Here is a 20,353-nt window from a genome sequence, read left to right on the forward strand (position 1 = left end):
ATTTATTATTATTATTTTTTTCTTTTTATTAGACATACTATTTTTTAGAAAATACAATATTTTTTAGTTTTTACACATATGTTTGCTTTTATTATTTTTATTCGATAAATGTGTACCTATTTTATATTTTTATGTGTAAGTGTAACTATAAATTTGTATTCTATTGACTCGGTTAGGTTAAACATAATAATTAATAATATTTAATATTTAACTAATTATTAATATTAATCATATTACTATATCATATATACATATAACTAGATTTTGTTTATTTTTTACCTGTTTAGATTCCGACCGCAACTCGGATTTTTTTTTTTTACCTATTTTAATCCCGACCGCAACTCGGATTTTTTTTTTTTACCTATTTTAATCCCAACCGCAACTCGGTATCAACCTAAACAATATATTAGGAGTCTGCTATTAAATTTTCAATAATTTTTACCCAACAATTAAAATTTTATTGATATTTATAAAAAAAAAAATGGAAACTGAAAATGTCCGAAAACAGCTCAGAATAAGTCAAAATGTTATGGTGTGTAGAAAATGCTAATATAAATATTCAGTCAAAATTTCATGGATCTACTTTCATTGCTTTTAGAGTTACACCATAAACCAAAATTGATTTTGTCGAAAATTTGTTTTGCGTAAAAATTCACGTATTATATTCGCTTCGCTCAGAATCTAAAATTGAAAATATAATACTATATTGTGCATACTGCATAAGTTAAGCTTAGAATAATTATGAACAAACTTGAGGGTTATTCAAGAAACTAAAATTTACGAGTTTTTAAAGTTTTAATTTTTCCGAAATCCAAAATTTAGCGTAAAAACGATTTTCTAGCAAAGGAATTTTGATTTTTGTTATAATTAAAAAAGTACCTAACCATGCCGTATGCAAACGCCAATCCGTCCTAATTTAAAAATATATTACTTGAAATAAAATTAAATACCTATATAACAATATTTAAAAGTAATATATCCTAGACTAACAAATCATCTCCATTCAGAATCGTTTTTCGTATACAATGATACCTATCATTGCATTCAAATTTAACACATACATTATAGTGACCAGATGATACCTAGATGTACAGCAGAGCGAGTTTCCGGTTATTTTATTTTTGAATTTCATAATTTTAATTGGTATATAAAATATATTTCATTGTATAGGTCTACAAGTTATGTAAATAACATTTCAATTGAAATAGAAAATGGTCCAAATGAATGTGAAACACAGATACCGTTAGTCGTAAGTAGTACACCATTAAATAATATTTACATAAATATCAGTGACCAGGAAATATCTAAAATAAATAGTCATGATCTTAAAATTGCCGAAGAAGATACATGTAAAACTCCGTAAGACTTAATTTTTAAATGGTGTACCTAACTTATTTACTGTATAAAAATATTATAATTTATAGTGATCTGAATTTTTTAAATGGAGGACGGCGAATTGTTGATATGAAACATGTATTCAAACAAATTCAAAATCCTAATAATCATATTAGTGGTGTTGATTGTACATTTATGGATGTTGAATTTGTAAATGAAATCTGTATGGGATTTGAGACACGTTGGTATTTTAAATGTAAAATGTGCAATAAGGAAACTGTATTAACTTCGGAAAGTCGAGATCTTAGTTATATTCCAATAAACAAGGCTGCTGTAAATGGAACTATCGCAATCGGTATAGGATATACACAATTAGCAGAATTATTAGCGAGTTTAGATATCCCATGTATGTCTCCTACAACATTCATGAGTTATAATGTGTTAAGTAAACATGTAAAAGATTCTGCATGGGACGCTATGAAGCTGGCTGGTATTGAGGAAAAACGCTTAGCAATTGAAGCTGGTGACGTAGATAAAGATGGTACTCCTATGTCGGATATATATATAGTATTATATTAATCGACGTAATGAATCGCCGAGACGTTATCGGCTATTTATTGTTGCTGGTCATTATCGTCGATCCGGCATCTAGAATGTTCGATACCCCCCGCCCCGCCTGTTCCATATCTATCACCGGGAACTTGACAAATATAATTTCGACCAGTACTCGTCTGTCCGTTGCAACGGCACCAGCCGCCGATTTGGCAAGGTATTGCACGACAGATTGGCGCCCGAGTAATATTGTGGCTCGTGAGTGTGCCGACTTGCTCATCGGCCGTGGCGCTTCTATTCCGTGTGGTAATAATTATTAGTCCGTCCATTCTCCCGTCGATCACCCGTGGTTCGTTTTGTTGTCGCATGCTCATGCTCTTGCTGCGACAGTTCACCGTCCATGGTTAATATTATTACGGCTGTCGCTTTCGTGTCACGCGGAGTATCGGTGACGTGTGTGTCGTATATTGGATTGATCATGTCGACTGTTCTACCACTTTTGGGTCAGAGCTCGGATGTTTGGTGGTTCCGTCGCCGACCGCGGATTGCTGGTGTTTGCCGAGGGTTGGTGAGCTGCCGTGGAATTTCCCGTGGGCCAATTACGCAGCGTCGCGTGGACCAGCGGGCCGCGAGAAAACGTCGAGTGGCAGCACTGCTTATAGAAAGGGGACCGGTGATTATATCATTATCAATTTGTCAGTATCAATGATCTGTTGTTTATCAACATGTATTAGTTAGCATAGCTTTATTTGCACAGTGTTAAATTATACAATTATTATTTAAGTTGTCTTGGGCGCCCATATTTTTTATAAGCTCGATGTTGTTGTTATTATAATTTTGTCGTCGTATAACAATAATTATCGTGTTTCTGGCACGTCATAATAACATACAATTTGTATTTATTATTTATTATTGATATTTATATTTATGTAACCTAAGGTGTCCGTACTTTTCACTGATCTGCGTTTGAGTGCCTAGCGCAATTGTTTTGGGTCAGTCATATTAGGGAACTTATAGAACAGTGACATTCAATTATTGTATTATTTTAAGTGTAGCCGGATCGGTCGACGACCTCTGGGTCGGCAGTAAGGGTCCGTGCCACACCTATGTGTCCTGTGATAGCTGATGGCCAATGGAGTAAACGCAGCTACAAAACCAAATATGATGCGTTATCAGGAGCGGTATAAATATTTACCATTTAATTCCGTTGTCTAATTTTGAATAATTTAATGTTGAATAAAATGTCTTATAAAACAATGTTATAGGCTACAATTATTGGTTACCGAAGTAAAAAAATTTTGTTTTTTGGAATTCGAAATCGGTATTGCGTTGTGTGTGAAAGGGCAAAAACGATAGGAAAAGAACCAAATACCCATGAATGTTTTTTAAATTGGTCTAAAGGTGCCACAAGCATTGAGGCTGATGCTATTTCCGAAGGGTTTTTATGCAGTATAGAAATGCATGGACTGAAGTACAATAAATTAATTGGTAAATATTACCATCGATTATAATTTTTTATGGTTATAATATAATCTGAAACTTTATTTTAAATTATTACTAAATACCTACTTAAAAAAATATGCCCCTGTTGCCCCCCCCCCCACAGGTACGTCACTGTCTAATACTTTATTTTTCATGTTGACATTATGTACCTTAATAATAGGAGATGGAGATAGTAGCGTAACGAAAAAATTGAACGATGTAATGCCATATGGTCCAAACGTATTAATAGAAAAAATTGAGTGTCGCAACCATATTCTCCGTAACTATGGACAAAAGCTACTCGGAATTACGAAAAAAACAGAATATCCTTGTTTTATACGCAAATTTATTATTAGGAATATAATGAGATTTAGGACTGCTGTAACGAAAGGAGTGAAATACAGAAAGAACTTAAGTGAATCTTATTATGAAAAAATTGAGGGTATGAAATAACAAAATTAAATTTTGAGTTAGAGTTAATTTTGCCGTAAAAAATAGTTAACTAATACTAAACTTGTTTTAGGTTTAAAAAAAGATATTTCGAATAGCCCATATCATATTTTCGGTGAACATTCTAGATGTGAAAAATATTTTTGTACTGGGCCAAAACTGGGTGAAAAAAACTTAGTGTCTGAGATTGAAAAGTGTGGACTCATGAATGAAATAACTTCTGCTATTCGACGTGTTATTAACAATGCAAAAAGTTTGTTGTATGATGTTGACAATAATTATTGTGAACAATTTAACAGCATAATAAATAAACACATCGCCGGCAAAAGAATAAACTTTACTCAACGACAGTCGTATAATATTCGAGTTCAAGTGGCTATTGTTTCTTTTAACTCGGATGGCAGTTTTATTAGAATGATGCATAAAAAAATCACAGAAAAAAGTCCAGGTTAATTACATAATTTCTTTTGTTAAATTTTGCAAAATTTTCTAATAATATCTATAAGTTTTTAAAAAATAAATTGTATTACAGGAATAATCGGCAAAAAATTTTTAAAATACACTAATGATAAGAAAATATGTTTAAAAAAACGAAGAGCTCTTTTTGCGTTAAATGGAAAATTTAAACAAAAAAAATGTGTATCAAAAGGTCCTGATGAACATTATGGGTTAGCCCTACCTCTATTAGATATTTTGTCAGAGGATGAGTTCCGAATAAAAAAACATGAATTTATTCAACAAATTACACTATCTAAATCTCAAAAAGTAATATTAGAACGAGAAACCAGAGATCAATCGAATAGTCAAAAGTGGTTTGCCGAGAGAAGAAACCGTTTAACAGCATCCAACTTTGGAAGAGTATGCAAGATGCGTCCTCAAACGTCTTGCAAATCAACTGTCTATGACATTCTTTATAGTAATATAGCCACTAAAGCCACGGAGTACGGAAAAAATACCGAAGAATTTGCTATGAAATATCTGAAGAAAGAAATTGGAAAAGAAATACAACGATGTGGATTGTTTATTGACAATTCTATTCCGTATTTAGCAGCTACTCCTGGTAAAGCATATTTTTATTATAATATATAGTTAATTAATTGGTACAAATTTTAATTTAATATATTATTTAAAAACAGATGGATTAGTGGATGACGACTTCATTGTCGAAATTAAATGTCCGTATTCAGTAAAAGACTATGATTCTTTAGAAGAGTCTATTGAAGCAAAAAAGGTTAGTGTTAGATATCTGTTTTTAAATTGTTTATCTAATATTTTTAACCGAAAAAGAGTTTACAAAATAGGAAAATAAATAAATATTATTGTAAAATGATTATTGGCTTCACTCATAATCTAAAATTTATTTACTATTAAATATTTAGATTTCATACTTAACCATGATAAATGGTAAACATTGTTTAAAAAAAGAAAGTAATTATTACTTCCAAATCCAAGGTCAAATGCGGATTACCAATAGAAAAAAATGTTACTTTTTGGTATACACTCCTAAGTGGACCATTTTGGAAATTATTGAATTCAGTGAATTATTTTGGGAAGCTAAAATGGAGCGGCAATTAATTTTGTAAGTATCTATAATATTGTTATATTGAAATATGTTATATGTTATAATAATATCAATAATTATGTGTGATTTTGAAATATTTTAGATTTTATGAAGAATGTTTACTGAGAGAAATAATTGATCCTCAATACAGTAAAAGGTTGCTTAAAAGTGATATAGTAGATCCCGTATATATAAAAGAAAATATGAATAAGTTTACTTTATCAAAGCGTTCAAAAAAATAATAATAATAATACAATAACATACGAATAATAAGACAATAAAATATTTTAAATAAATACAATTATTTCTAATTACGCTGTATTTATTTCAGTATTATTTTACTATATTTTACTATCGTAATAAATAAAATATTTGTGTACTTTTGTATATTTTTTAGTAAATTTATATTACATTTGTTTTATGTTTACATGATTTACAACTATACATTTTAAGTTAATTAATTTGAGGCAGTAAAGGACAAAGGTAGACCCGATCTCCTAAGAATACGAATGCCAAATAAGCTAAAAACATATTATATTAGAGCAATATTATCGTATCTACGAGTATACATTAAAGATATTATTATTTATTAATTAAAAAAATGTTTGTTTTTACTTATTATCATATTAAAAATCTTTGTTTAAAAAAGTAACATGATATTGAACAGTTGAACCTTGAACGTAAAATATGTTTAGGTACAATTAAATTATATTCAACTGTATGTCTGTATATATTATATTTGAATGAGTAATAGTGCAATAACTACAAATTAAGCTATGTTATATAACAGTTCTTACAATCTATATATTGGTGCACATATTTAGGTAAGCAGTAACTTAAAAAAAAAAATAGTTCGAATGGGTACGCGTGGTTATTGAAAATAATACCGCGCCGTTTACATGTGTGAATTTTATATTGACGAGATACGCCATGGTCGAAGGTTCATGAAATAATAATCGGCGCTCTCGATAGTCGAGACGCGCTAAATGAGCAGTGTCAGTAATGCCACCGACTGCGAGTAGTGGGCGTGGCTTAGTTGTCGCGCGCTTGCGGATCCCGAAAACACATTATAACGCATTCTCTCGGCCATTGCATACGTAACGCTTTGGGTATCACGTCCTCTTAAATTTAATGAAAGTATTTTATTAACTTAAATGTTCTACTATTAAAGGTTCTACTTCTAGTAAACAATATATTAATAATGTCCGACATGTGAATGTAGAATCTATAGATGGTAATATATTTTATATATTTTACTTAAACTTGTGTCTATTTACTATTTATTTATAAAAATATATAATTTAGAAGGTGAATTATCCGGAGTAGATGAAATTATTCATAGTGATGAATATGATGATCCAAATTTTGGTAAGTAATATTATAATAAATAACAAATATTTGCACTATATCGTCGCCCTCGTGCCTAAAGTGACCAAGTGCAAAAAGTGACCAAGTGAAATAACATGTTTAAATGTCTTATTTTGTCCCCATTAATATACGAAAAAAGTGACCAAGTGATATCTTTATTAGTTTTGGAAAAACTGAATACTTAATTTTGACTAACCGACATCTCAATATAATTCTTACGTGTAAAAATTGACTATGTCACTTGGTTATTTGTTGCAAATTCGTTATAGTAACGCTTTTGACCAAGTGATGAGTTGATCACTTTATGTATAATTATAAATTAATAAATATTTTTTGTAAGAATTATAATTTAGACTTTTATAAGCCCAAGAAAGATCAATGCTTATAATGTGAAACATATAAGAAGTTATGCAAACCACAAGAAGAACAAATCATCAATAACTATGAAAATAATATTCACAGGCGAGATGGATCTTTTTCAGCTAAACAATTGGACAAGGAAAAAGCTTCTAATAACAATAATTTTTGTAGCGCAACCTTTGATCTACAAAGTGTTTTACAAATCCCAAGCTCTGATTTGCGAATTCGTTCTTAATAAGCATATGATGAAACCGTATTCTGGTGTTTATGACAAAGACAAGGAAAAAAGAGTGTTTAATTATCGATCATCTAGGGTACGGAGAGTGGTAGAGAATGCCTTTGGAACAGTGGCGGATCCAGGATTTAATTTTGGGGGGGGTTTTTTTTGGGGGGGGGAGGCATAGTCCAAAATGCAAATCTTAAATTTTTTCAGTAATTAACAAATACATACAAATAGACAATAATTTTAAATGTGTATTTTTTTTTATTTGTTGAAGATTATATTTAAATTATAATAATATTGTAAATATTTATAACGATAAAGATAATTGTAATTTCCTAGGATTAGATTTTGAAAACATATCTAACACTTCTACAGGTTTTACATCAATTTGTTTATGGATATTAAGCAAAGCTAACCCGTTTAAACGGTTTTCCCCCATTGTTGTTCTCAAGTATGTTTTTATGCGTTTTAGCGTTGAGAAAGACCTCTCACTTGTCGATGTTGTTACTGGTAATATTGCTAAAATTAGTAAAAGTTGACGAATGTTTGGAAAATACCCATCTTCAGTTTCTTTGAATGCGTCTATTGCTGTATTTAATTTTTCCTTTTTTACTGGTTGTTGAGTCCAATGCAGCTGCCACAATGCAATTTCACCTGTAAATAATTGTAATAATGCATTTATAATTTATTTCAAAAATGTAATACCTAGTGATTTATTATAATAATTGTTTTTACCTTTTAATTCGTCTATGGATCCAGGCAAATCTGCTTCATAAAAAGTGGCACCTTCTATAATATGTTCTTCAGATTTATTGTGTAAATAATATGGTATCAGTTGTTGGATTTTAAATAATATTGGATTTTGGTTGTCAAAAAACATGGATTGAATAGATGTTATGAAATTGTCCAAAACTGTGAAGTATACCGTAATTTTAAAATATTCTTCAGGACTTGAAGTAATGTTGTTTGATCGATTTATTTGTTGTTTGCATATTCGTGGTGTTTTAACTTCAATATTTAAATTTTCGACTTTTGATACGGCTCGATTAAAAATGTTGTTAAATGTTGCATTTTGTCTTTTGTTTTTAAGAACATCTAATACAGTATGTATGATTTCAATACATTTAGTCAAATCCAAACCAGGGTCTTGTAATTTACGTGATATTGGCAAAGTCAAAGACAATATTTCTACTGCTACTTCTAAGGCCAAAATAAATTCAAAAGTCAATATTGAATGAAGAAGTCCGTTACATTTAGAAAGTATATTTCCATCCGTATTAACTGTCATGTCTTCCAAAAATTGTACAATAGGTATAAGCATATCGGAAAACCGAATAATCGCCTCGTGAGATTCTACCCATCTAGTTTCACACAACTTTACTAGCAAAACTGATTTTGATGAAGGCAAAATTTCATTTATTTTTTTTTTAAATAAATCAACTCTTTTGGGAGAATCACGCACAAAGTTAGATACTTCTTCGACTGTAGAAAATAATTTTTTTATAGATAATACATTACATGCTTTTATTAAAGTTAAATTTAGGCGGTGCGATGCACAATGAGTGTATGTTGCCTTTGGTTGCAAATTTAAGATTCTAGCTTGAACTCCGCGGTATTTACCAGACATATTTGCTCCACCATCATATCCCTGCCCTCGTAAAAATTCCAAACTTAAACCAATTTCTTTTAATTTTTGGACGATTGTATTTGCTAAATTTTCACCAGTACATTCATAACTCGGAACAAAGCAAATAAAATTTTCTTTTATCAAGCATGATTTTAAATCAACATATCTAATCGATAAACTCATTTGCTCAATGTGTGATAAATCAGAAGTTTCATCACATAAAATTGAAAAAAATTTACATTCATTCACCTCTTTTATTAATTTGTCTGTGATAATCGAGCCACATATATCGATCAAATTATTTTGAATAGTTTTACTAACAAATGTTGCATTTTTTGGAGCCGATTCTAAGTGATTGCGAAGATCTACATCGCCCGCGTCTATTCTGAACATCAACAATTCTTTGAATATTCCAATATTAAAATTATTTTTTGCTTGGTCATTTGAAATCAGATTTGATAAATTAACATCGTCTCTATGCCCCCTTATAGATATATTATGACGACCACAGAAAATAATTGTTTTAATTATAGGAATTAACTTCTTTTTATTTTGTTCGACAGTTTCATTTAGTTGGTCATCAAGTTGAATTTCTATTGTTTTTTGTTTGCCTTCAAAACATTTTATAAATTCTAAAGATCGCACAATTGCTGTTTTATGATATTCTCTTTCCATATGTATCTTAAAATCGTGTAAAGCATCTCTGTATTTTATCATAGGAATTTCTTTTAAGACTCCAAGCCTTTGTCCTCCAATCCCACCAAATTTTGGTCCAAAAAGTACACATACTTTACAAAACGCTCCTTCTCTATTACGACTATAAGCTAACCAGTTGTGCTTATTTAGCCATTCAATTTGAAAGCTTCTTTTATGACCTTTTTTATTCATACTTACAGGGAAAATATAATTTTGTTTAGGTGACCACGTTTCTTTTAAATATTTGTAAAGCATATTTGGATCGCTTCGAATTTTTAGATTTGCATTTTCTTCAATAGCAAATGCGATATCATATTGACTGTTAAAATCGACTTCACACGAATCATAAAATGTAGCTGGCTCTGACTCTGTTGGTAACACGCTTACATTTTCTATACCTTCACTTGGAGATGGATTATTTTCGTCACTTGTTTTCAACTTTTTAAAAAAAAAGTTTATTTCACTTTGTCGTTTTTGTGACATTTTAAAACAGAATAATTGAACACGAAACTAAAAACGAAACACTACGGACAACAGCAGTAGGTACAGGCGAGTACAGCACGAAATACGAATTACACACGAGTGACACGACGACTGTAAAATTACTAACATTTTAAAACGATAATAGCAATATAGAAATGGATTAGTGAGAATCGTCTTACAAATAAAATAAGATAAGATAGCGATGGCCAGTAGGAACGATACATGGCAAAAATAGCCGGTCTGCCGTCTGCGTTAAGGCGAAATGCCTTTATACCCGCATAATAAAAGTAAAAGTAATATGTTTGGGAGAATTTCTTATATAAAGATAATATAATAATAATATAAAATATATGTAATGATAATATTTCTTAAATTATAATATAATGTGTTTGAGCGAAACAATATAAAAGATAAAATTATAAGAATTACTAATAAAAAATAATAAAACCTAACTTATGCCAATGGGGGGGGGGGGGCCGAGGCCCTTCGGGCCCCCCTTAAATCCGCCACTGCTTTGGAATAATGTCATCAGTTTTTAGAGTATTTAGGTGTCCAATTTTACTCAATCCCGAAAAAGTGACAAATATAACGATGGCGTGTGTATTGTTGCACAATTTTCTAATAAAAAATAAGACTCCGTCTTCCAATTATTATACCCTAGGAACATTTGACTCGGAAAAAGAAGGGGAAATTATTCCAGGGTCATGGCGTCAGAACAACAATAACGAAGCCTCGTTCCTACCCATTCGTAGAATACCCCGTAGGGAACCCAGAGATGCAAAAGAAGGAAGAGAATTATTTACAGGCGATTTTATGACGAATGGTGCTGTTTCGTGGCAAAATAATTTTTAAAGTAAAATATATTTGAGTAAATTGTATTGATATAATTTATGTAAGAAAGTCTAGTATATTTAGTTATTGTTAATTAATATAATATAATGTTAAGAATATTTTTCAATAAATATGTGTATATATTATTATTAAGTATATTTATTATTATTTGTTTTATATGAATACATTTTACCTCTGAACTTTTGGTGATATTAGGTTGATTCACGCTATGCAGAAACTTGGCCATTGATTCATATGCGAACCAGTCAGGTTTGTAGATGTCATCCAAACCCGAACCAGTTTTTTTACTAGCTTTAACTTTGTTATGGAGTTTCCTGAATGTGGCCATCAATGAATCCTTTTTCTTCTTTAGGTCACTGATAGAATATTGTACACTGAGATTTGGTGAAATATTTTTCCACGAATCATGTACGGAATTTCGAACTTTGTGTAGCGGGTTTCGGGTTCCAAATGCAATGCCCTTGTTCATTTAGTTCAAGAGAGCCCAAGATCAATTCATTTGACCACTCCATGTTTTTTGAAAATAAATAAATATAATATAAAATAAAAATGAAAATGCACACGAGCCGGGAACGCGTTGAACCGATTCCACGAGCCGAGCAACGAGCGCGAATGGTTTAATTTGACTCGGGTATCAAAACCCGACCATTTTTCCTACAGATATAACATTGAATATATAACCTAACCAAAAAAAACAACCTATGTTTAATCATTTTTTAATAAATTTAATTTAAATATTTTTAGGAGTTGAATCAATTCATAATTGTGAAGATAAGTAGTATGTATTTGTATGTTCACAGTTCGTTTTTCCACTTTAATTTTTTTTGTTCAAGGAGGAATGTTCACCTCAGACGACTCAGAATTACCGTATCACACAATACGGTAATTTCACACTCAGTGTCCACCTATTTACCACTCACATGAAAATATTTACCGTGTACACATTTTTTTTTTTTTCATGAAACGTTACTAAATTAATATTTCAAGTAAAAAAACAAATTATCAAATAAATTTTTTTTTTATTGTTATAAATCAATATTATATTTACACGAGTTTTCTTACTTCTCTAGTAAAAGGTACATATTCTACGATACGATCATGAATTAAAAAACAATAAGCAGTTACACCTGTAAAGGATTCTGATGCCTCAATTTCCAATTGAACATCCACTGCTGAGGCTGTAGCTGAATCATTCTGTTTTGAAGTATCGATAACTAATCGGGGCGTTTGATAGAAAAGTGGAAGGACTCAATATCGGGTTCCGTATATTTTTTTCATAGTACGATTCTTGAAAAGATGTATACATATCATATAATAAGGTAAAATTATATTTTGCAAAATCAAAATTTAAATTATCATACGGATAAGCTATCGAGTTTAGAAATAATTTAACGTTTGTTAGATTACAATGATCAAATATACTACTATCTTTTGAAAACGAATTTTTGCGTCCCTACTGCAATCCAATTATTATAAATCCTGGTTTTTCTAATTTTGAAGCAGTTTTCAAGTTCCATACAACTTTTTTAGTAGTCCCGAGTTCAGGATATTCAAAAGTTTCAAAATATCTAAAAGGTATAAACAAACCGAACCGATCACTGTAATTATTTTACCTTTTTATATACTCATGTTAAAATATATTGTTTAAACAACGATACGTACGTTTAATTTTATTTTTATTATACCTTCTGATCCCAGGAGAATTAGTAGTGTTCTGCCGGCACCCGTATCACGTAACGATCACCGCCGCCTTTGGCAGTACCGGTAGACACCACAGTTTGTTAGATTACAATGATCATGACTAAGGCCCGGCGCACATCAATGCAGTGCGGTTGCGGCGCGTTCGCAGCGCACTGCATGCAGTGCCGCATTTAAAATAGAACACACGTTATCTTATGGAAATGCCCACACCGATGCGGCGGTGGTGCAGTGACATTGTGTATGCGGCGCGCTGCTTGCAGTGAGACATGGCGGTTTTTTGTTGCAGTGCGCGTGCGGCGAAAAGTCAAAATATAAATAATTATCGATATTTTACTTTATTTTACTTTGTTTTTGCTGCGGCACAGCATACGCAGAGAAAAAATAATTCGTAAGTATTTATTTATTTAATTTATCCAAATAATATTATATAAATAATGAGGTATCATAAATTTGTAATATCAACTTGGTAAGTAGTAATAAGGTACCAATAAACATTGTATCGGGAAATCCAGCCGTTCGTCGTTCTATGAAACTGGTCATAACTGGTTCTATGATACTAGTTATCTCATAGGTTTGTGGTTAATAGTTTTATATTTTTGTTTGTATACCTAGTTGGGCTAATTCTATTTCCTCCTTTCAATTCGTGATGTCGAGTAGGTACTGTAGTACTAAATAGACGTGTAGATACACTATTCACTAATCTCTAGTATATTATAATAGTCAGTACTCAGTTCAATACACAGTACCTACCTATTTATAGTTGGAATAATTACCAAAATTTTGTACGATGACTGAAGAAACACTTACCATTAAACTTGTTCAAGAGATAGAGAAACATGATTGTCTGTATGATTATTAAAAAAAATCATATAGCAATGATCGAGCCAAAACAAGTACTTGGGATACCATATCAAAAACTGTCAATATTTCAGGTGAAAAGTTATTCTATTACAATAATATGGTAATTTTTATTATTATTATTAATAGAGTTTGTGTTTGCTATAAGGCAAGTGGTAATATTGTTATGATTAAAAGTAGGTAGAGAATTTTTTTTTAATTTTTCAAATCAACACAACAGTTAATTTTCTTATTAATTTGATAACAAGGTATTTACAAAATTCTAAAGTAACTACCTAATAACTAATAAGTAGGGCCCGGAAGTTCATGCATTATTATATTTTATTAATTTATCATTCAACTTTAGAATAGAACAAAATCAATGTAACTATAATCCTCTATAATCCTAACAGGCTTTCAAAGCAAGAAGACATTTAAATATGTCGAACAATCCATGTAGATATACAATTATTCAGATAGATTGCACTTATAACATGTTTTAATATTGTAAAATCAAAAAGTTAACAAAATAATTTATGAAAAGTTTTCTTGCCATGGAACTTGGCCCTCATCCGACACAAAATATTCACATAACAAATCTCGATAACATTCTGCAGCTCTTGTTGGTCGTATTCCTTAATTGTGAATATTTTGATATCCCATGGCATCAATACTTGATGGGTGTGATGGTGTTGAAAATAAACCTTCTCTCGTGCGCACAAAATTGTGTAAAACACATGCAGCATTTATAAGTGATTCTGCAGTTTCTATCTTGCAACCTATTGGTTGTTCAAAAAGCCTAAATTTCGATACTAGCATACCAAAACTGCATTCTACGCTTCTTCTTGTTCTAGAACATCTGTTTAAAAAAACATAATTTTCAATGATAAAGTTGAATGTTTCATCAAATGAAAAAAGTGATTATAATTTTGATGTGCTTACCTATAATTATAAATGCGTCTCTCCTCATTTAATGACCTTTTAGGAAATGGTCTCATAAGGGTTTTTTTTCAAGGGAAAAGCTTCATCTGCAACAAAGTAGTGTGGAAAATTGCCCTTATTTTCCCATCCGGGTAATGGTCTAGGTTATTTGCAAATCATTGAACCATTTACAGCAACTAGATCTCAAACAGGAAATTTACAAACAATACAAGGACATGGACATTTTGATGATGAATCAGAAAGTGATGAGGCACATGAAGATGAAATCGATACTTTTAAGTCATATTCTGAAAGTTCCAAAAACCCCATTCAGAGTATTCCCAAGAACAGTCATGTAAAAAAAAATTAATACATCATCAATAGATGAGTCGAATAAAGTAGTTACTGATTACTTCAGTAATAAAAAAAAAGCACAGGTCAAGACTGATGACAATGATCCAGATATGGACTTTTTAAAAAGTCTCTTACCTGATATAAAACTGTTGAATCCACGTGCAAAAATAATTTTAAATATTGATATGATGAAACTAGTAAATTATGCGAATGATAAAATGCTAGAGAATCAACTACATCAACAACCAGAAACAGTTGATCCAACCCCTTAATAATAATCAAACTGAAAATTTCAAATATCATCACCAAGAAACCAGACAAGGAACTATAAATACTCCTTTTGACATCAACAATCCTCAGAATCAGCAATCATACCAAGTATTAGAAATTCTCCATATTGGAGACCATTGTAATTCTTTACATTAATATTACCTACCAATTAAAGTTTGTTAACATATTATGTTAAGCAGTTGAAATATTGTATTTCTCTTCTAGTTATTTTGTTTATAAGTTTTCTTTAACAGAAGTAAATTAAGATTATAATATACTGATAAATATTTAATTATTTTACCTAAGTAATACCTACTTAGTTTTTTAAATATATTGATTTATTAAATGGATTATATTATGATCAGTATCCTCAATATCATTATTCATTACCTAGTTATTAAATAATGCAGTATATTAAGTCGCTCAATGTTTTTGTATCCCATATGGCTATGTTGATAAAATATATAATATTATATAAGTATATATTATAAATATATACATTTAGTTATGTAGGTAACATTATAATTACTATGTATATAATTTTTTTTTTGCTTTGCTCACCAAGTACATTAATAAAATAATACAAAATAACCATTGTACATTTTGAACATTGTTATAAATTTATAATATAACATAATATAATATAAAAGGTAATTGGTTTCTGAAATAATCTTTGTACTTACCTAAGTGTAATTAACAGTCGCTCTTCCACTGATATAACTAATCGAAAATTTGTATCTCTTTTTTCTAAATTCGACCTCACAAAGTCTGAAAGAATTTTGAAAGATCCTTGTGACATTCGGTAAAAATCTTTAAATTTTCTGGGTACATTGAAAGTTCACTTGAGACTGAAAATGTACCTAATGTAGGTGCATTATTTCTTATGAAAGGACCCAATATTTACGTTTATTTTTTTTTTTATTTAAGTTGTTTACTAATGGAAGCATGATAAAATATTTATTATATCCTGATTAGAATATTCGCGCCCCGCCGCGCCGCCACCGCACTGCACCGGTGTGCTTTAATCAGTGTTGCCAGGTCTGGGGATTAATCCCCAATCTGGAGATTTTACTGGTGTTTGAGGCAAATGTTGAGGATTTCTATAAACTGAGGATTTTCTGGTGAATTTGATTAATAAGGTGTAAAAATTCTTTTTTTTAGTAAATTTTTTTAAATGTACATCAATATATTTATTATTATTGTTATATTTATATTATTAGTATCGTTAGTGGCTCAATTAATTATTACTAGATAAGTATTCTGTGCTTACCAGTAACCACGATCTTTAATCGTATATTATGTGATACAATAATACTGTGATACGTTTGTTCTTTGGTGATACCATAGATCAGGGGTGGCGAACCTTTTTTGGGTCAAGTGCCAAAATTTAAAATCAAGTTTTTTGAAATATGCTCGCGTGCCAAAAAAAAAAAAATTTTTTCTAGGTAAGATGAAAAGAAAAAGCATGTAATAATTACACCCATTTTATTAGGTATATAATTTAATAAATAAATAGTATATATGTAAAGTTTTATTTCATTTATTAATGTGATTTCTGTTGTTGTTTTTTAGAAGATAACATTTTAATATCTGGAGTATAGTTGGTAGTTTTCAGTGAAACACAAGCAGCACTAGTTTCATCGATTAATGTATTTCTCTGCTTCGTTTTTATTAAATTCATTATGGAGAATAAACTTTCACAAGCATAAGTTGACGAAAAAATTGATAGGATAGATCGAGCAACTTTTTTTAATGTATTAAATGTGTTTGGAAGCGAGTTCCAGACTTTAAGAATTTCATTATCTGCATTTTTTACCGCGTTTGCTTGAAGACGGTTGATTTCTATTTCTTCGATTAGTTGTCTTAAGTCAATGAATTTTTGTTTCCACGTATTACAGGATTGAAGATCAATTAACTCAAATTCAAATGTATCTATATTCATCCATTCAAAATAATGTAAATCTAATTCATCGAAATTGCAAGTATCAGGGCATTTGAGGAACTTAATATTACACTCAAACTTTTTAAAATCTATAAACCTGTTATTGAACTGCTGAATTGTTTCCTTTATGATACTTAAAAATTTTTTTATATTTTCATCTAATTTAGGAGTCTCGTTGATTTCAATTTCACTCAAGAATTTGTTTAAATGTTGAAAATATTTAAATTTATGATTTTCTATATCACGTATAAATACATTTAATTTTGTTTCAAAGCTTTTTATTAAACTAAACATGAACTCTAAATTTTTTCCGGTACCTTGCAATTTTAAATTGAGTTCATTTAAATGCAAACAAAAATCAGTAAAAAACATTAAATTGCACAACCAATTTATATCTGTTAATTCAGTATAATTTTTTTGGTTTTCACTCAAAAATAAACGAATTTCGTGTAAACATTCTACAAATCGTTCTAAAAGGTTGCCTCTACTAAGCCAACGAACATTATTGTACATCACGAGTCCTTTATGAATAGAATTTACTTCTTCTAATAATAAACTGAATTGCCTTTTATTTAATGCTCGGGCGTTTATAAAGTTTACAATTTTTGTTACAAGCTTTAAAATATTTTCATACTGCAATAGTCCATCCTTAGCACACAACGCTTCCTGATGAATTATACAATGAAAACCAATTAAAGGATGTCCAATTTTCTTTGAAAAAAGGTTAACAAAACCACGGTCTTTTCCAATCATACAAGGGGCGCCATCGGTAGTTACTGATATAATTTTAGATAAATTTAATCCAATATCTTCAAGGACATTTACAACAACTTCACATATATTTTCACCAGTAGTTTTAGCTGGTATAGATGCTAATTTTATAAGTTCTTCACGAACTTCATCGTTAATACAGAAACGAGAAATTATTGAAAGACGCGCAGACGATGTTATATCTGTACTCTCATCGATGCAAATAGAAAAAAATGAACTTTGATTTAAATCGTGTATTAATTGATTTTCAATATTAGAATTCATACTTAGTATTCTCTCTTTAATAGTATTTCTACTGATTGACAAGTCTTTAATACGTTGTATAATTGCATCTTTATTATCAAAGTCTTGAAAAAGGTTATCAGCGCAATCTAACCAAGACATTTTAATAAAATCTCCATCACTAAACGGTTTTCCCCGAATAGCGATAGACTTTGCAACATCAAAACTGGCAGACACTAAATTATCAGATTTTTTAACAAATTTAATTAATTTATCACTCTGTGCATCTTTATTTGATAGTGCACGTGAAATAAAACATTTTAGTTCATCGGCAGATTTTGTTAATAGTGTTTTATGAATAGTTTCAAAATGACGTTTGACAGATGAAGTCCGACATACAACACTTTCTGAACACAGTACACATAACGCTTTATTATTTTTGAATATCATACCATATTTGAATGTCCACCATTCTTGAAAGTTTCGACTCGTTGATTCTTCAGAACATTTCATTTTTTTTGAAAGTGACATATTAATAAAATACTCGTATTTATTTATCAATAATCACGATAGTTGACGACGGCCGACGGGTAACTAAATTAAAAGTTCGTTTGAACGGCTGACTAAGTGCAATTGTTGTTATCGCAACCGGTCGCGGTATCGGTAAATTTAAAATAAACTTCGTAATCGAATGTTGGGTACTTTGTACTTCTATCGTAGCGATATGAGTACAAAAACCATAAATATTATTTATTATAACATTTATAAACACATTTTATTACAAACTTATAAATTTGATTCTTAAAATTTCTCATAATAAAGTTTTTAAAATATAATTTTTTTTTTAAGATAAATAATATTTGCGTGCCACTGAAATTTAGTCAACGTGCCACTTCTGGCACGCGTGCCATAGGTTCGCCACCCCTGCCATAGATAATAAAGATATCTTTATTATCTCTGGGTGATACCTAACTCTATATGATAACATATTATTTATTTATTTATAAACTACTAACTACTTTAGTACTAAACTAGTGTCAATGGTTAACCAAGTGTTTTATTTAATTTTTTTAATTTAATTTTTTAAACCTTAAAAAAATATATATTCTAATGATTCTGATACTGACGGAAGCCAACAAAATCGATCAAAATTTGGGGCAAAAAAAACCGTATTCCCACAAAAATTTTCGTTTATGGCTTGCGCCTAGCAAAAAATCTCCACTTCATTTTCATTGCAAATTTTGCAATGATGATAATAAAGGTGGTAAATCTACGGTCCATAAACATATGAACACTTCTAAGCATCAACGGGCAGCAAAGTCAATGCAAAATGTGCATTCCATCCAATCACATTTCGGCAAAGCTACTACACTAGAAAAAAAACTAAAGAGGCTGAGATGAGAATTTCAATGTTTATATCAGAACACAATATTTTCTTTAGAACTTCAGACCCCCTCGTTCAATTAATCAAATCTATAGACTCAGATGCGGTAAGTAAAATATCATGTAATAGAACTAAGGCTACTGCTATTGTAAACAATGTACTTGGTGCTACAAGTTTTGAAAATCTTATTGATAAAATAACATCTCAAAAGTTTACAATGATTGATGAATCAACTGACAAATCAGCCACAAAAAAATTAGCTTTTTATTAGTTTGTTATTAGATATTGATAATTATATTATAAGAGATCAATTTTTAAGTTTGATTGAAATACGTGATGGAAGCGCTCTTGGAATATACAGTGCTATCCTCAATTTTTTCACTAAACACTCAGTGCCTTATAAAAATAATCTTGTTGGGTTTGCTGCAGATGGAGCAAGCACCATGTTTGGCAGGCACCATTCGGTGAAAACATTGTTGAAAAATGATATTCCTAATTTGTACTCTATGAAATGCATTTGTCACTCACTAGCATTAGTTGCTTCATATGCAACACAAAAAATTCCTGATGAAATAGAGAAAACGGTAAGAGAAATTTATACATATTTTATGTGCAGTTTTAAAAGGTAAACACAATATGAAGAATTTCAAAGTTTTTGTGAAATTAAACCTCATAAAATATTGAAACCATGTCAGACAAGATGGTTGTCTTTACATGTATGCATTCAAAGAATATTAGAACAACTTCAAGCACTTAAGTTATATTTTCAAAGCGAAAACAATGATAATAAAGCAAATGAAATATTCAAATATATTAACGATCCTCATTTTGAACTTTATATTAGTTTTTTAGATTTTGCTCTACCATTGTTGATCTCATTAAATATCTTATTTCAAAGTGAACAGCCTCAAATTCATAAACTGTACTCTAAAATGTCTATGACATAGAAAACTATACTGGAA

The 20,353-nt window shown here is 30.2% G+C and overlaps 1 protein-coding gene across 1 annotated transcript; it reads right to left on the minus strand.

Annotated features, from left to right (window-relative positions):
• Window positions 1–16,093: 16,093 nt before the first annotated feature.
• On the minus strand, window positions 16,094–18,520 carry LOC111038804 (SCAN domain-containing protein 3-like). Its single transcript, XM_022322040.1, has 3 exons — window positions 17,555–18,520; window positions 16,653–17,074; window positions 16,094–16,190 (listed from the first exon to the last, which is right to left on the minus strand). The coding sequence occupies exons 1-3, from the start codon at window positions 18,518–18,520 to the stop codon at window positions 16,094–16,096; spliced, it is 1,485 nt and encodes a 494-aa protein (XP_022177732.1).
• Between the last annotated feature and the right edge of the window lie 1,833 nt (window positions 18,521–20,353).

This window comes from Myzus persicae, unplaced genomic scaffold, assembly GCF_001856785.1.
Source record: "Myzus persicae strain clone G006 unplaced genomic scaffold, MPER_G0061.0, whole genome shotgun sequence".
NCBI classification, from domain to species: Eukaryota; Metazoa; Arthropoda; class Insecta; order Hemiptera; family Aphididae; genus Myzus; species Myzus persicae.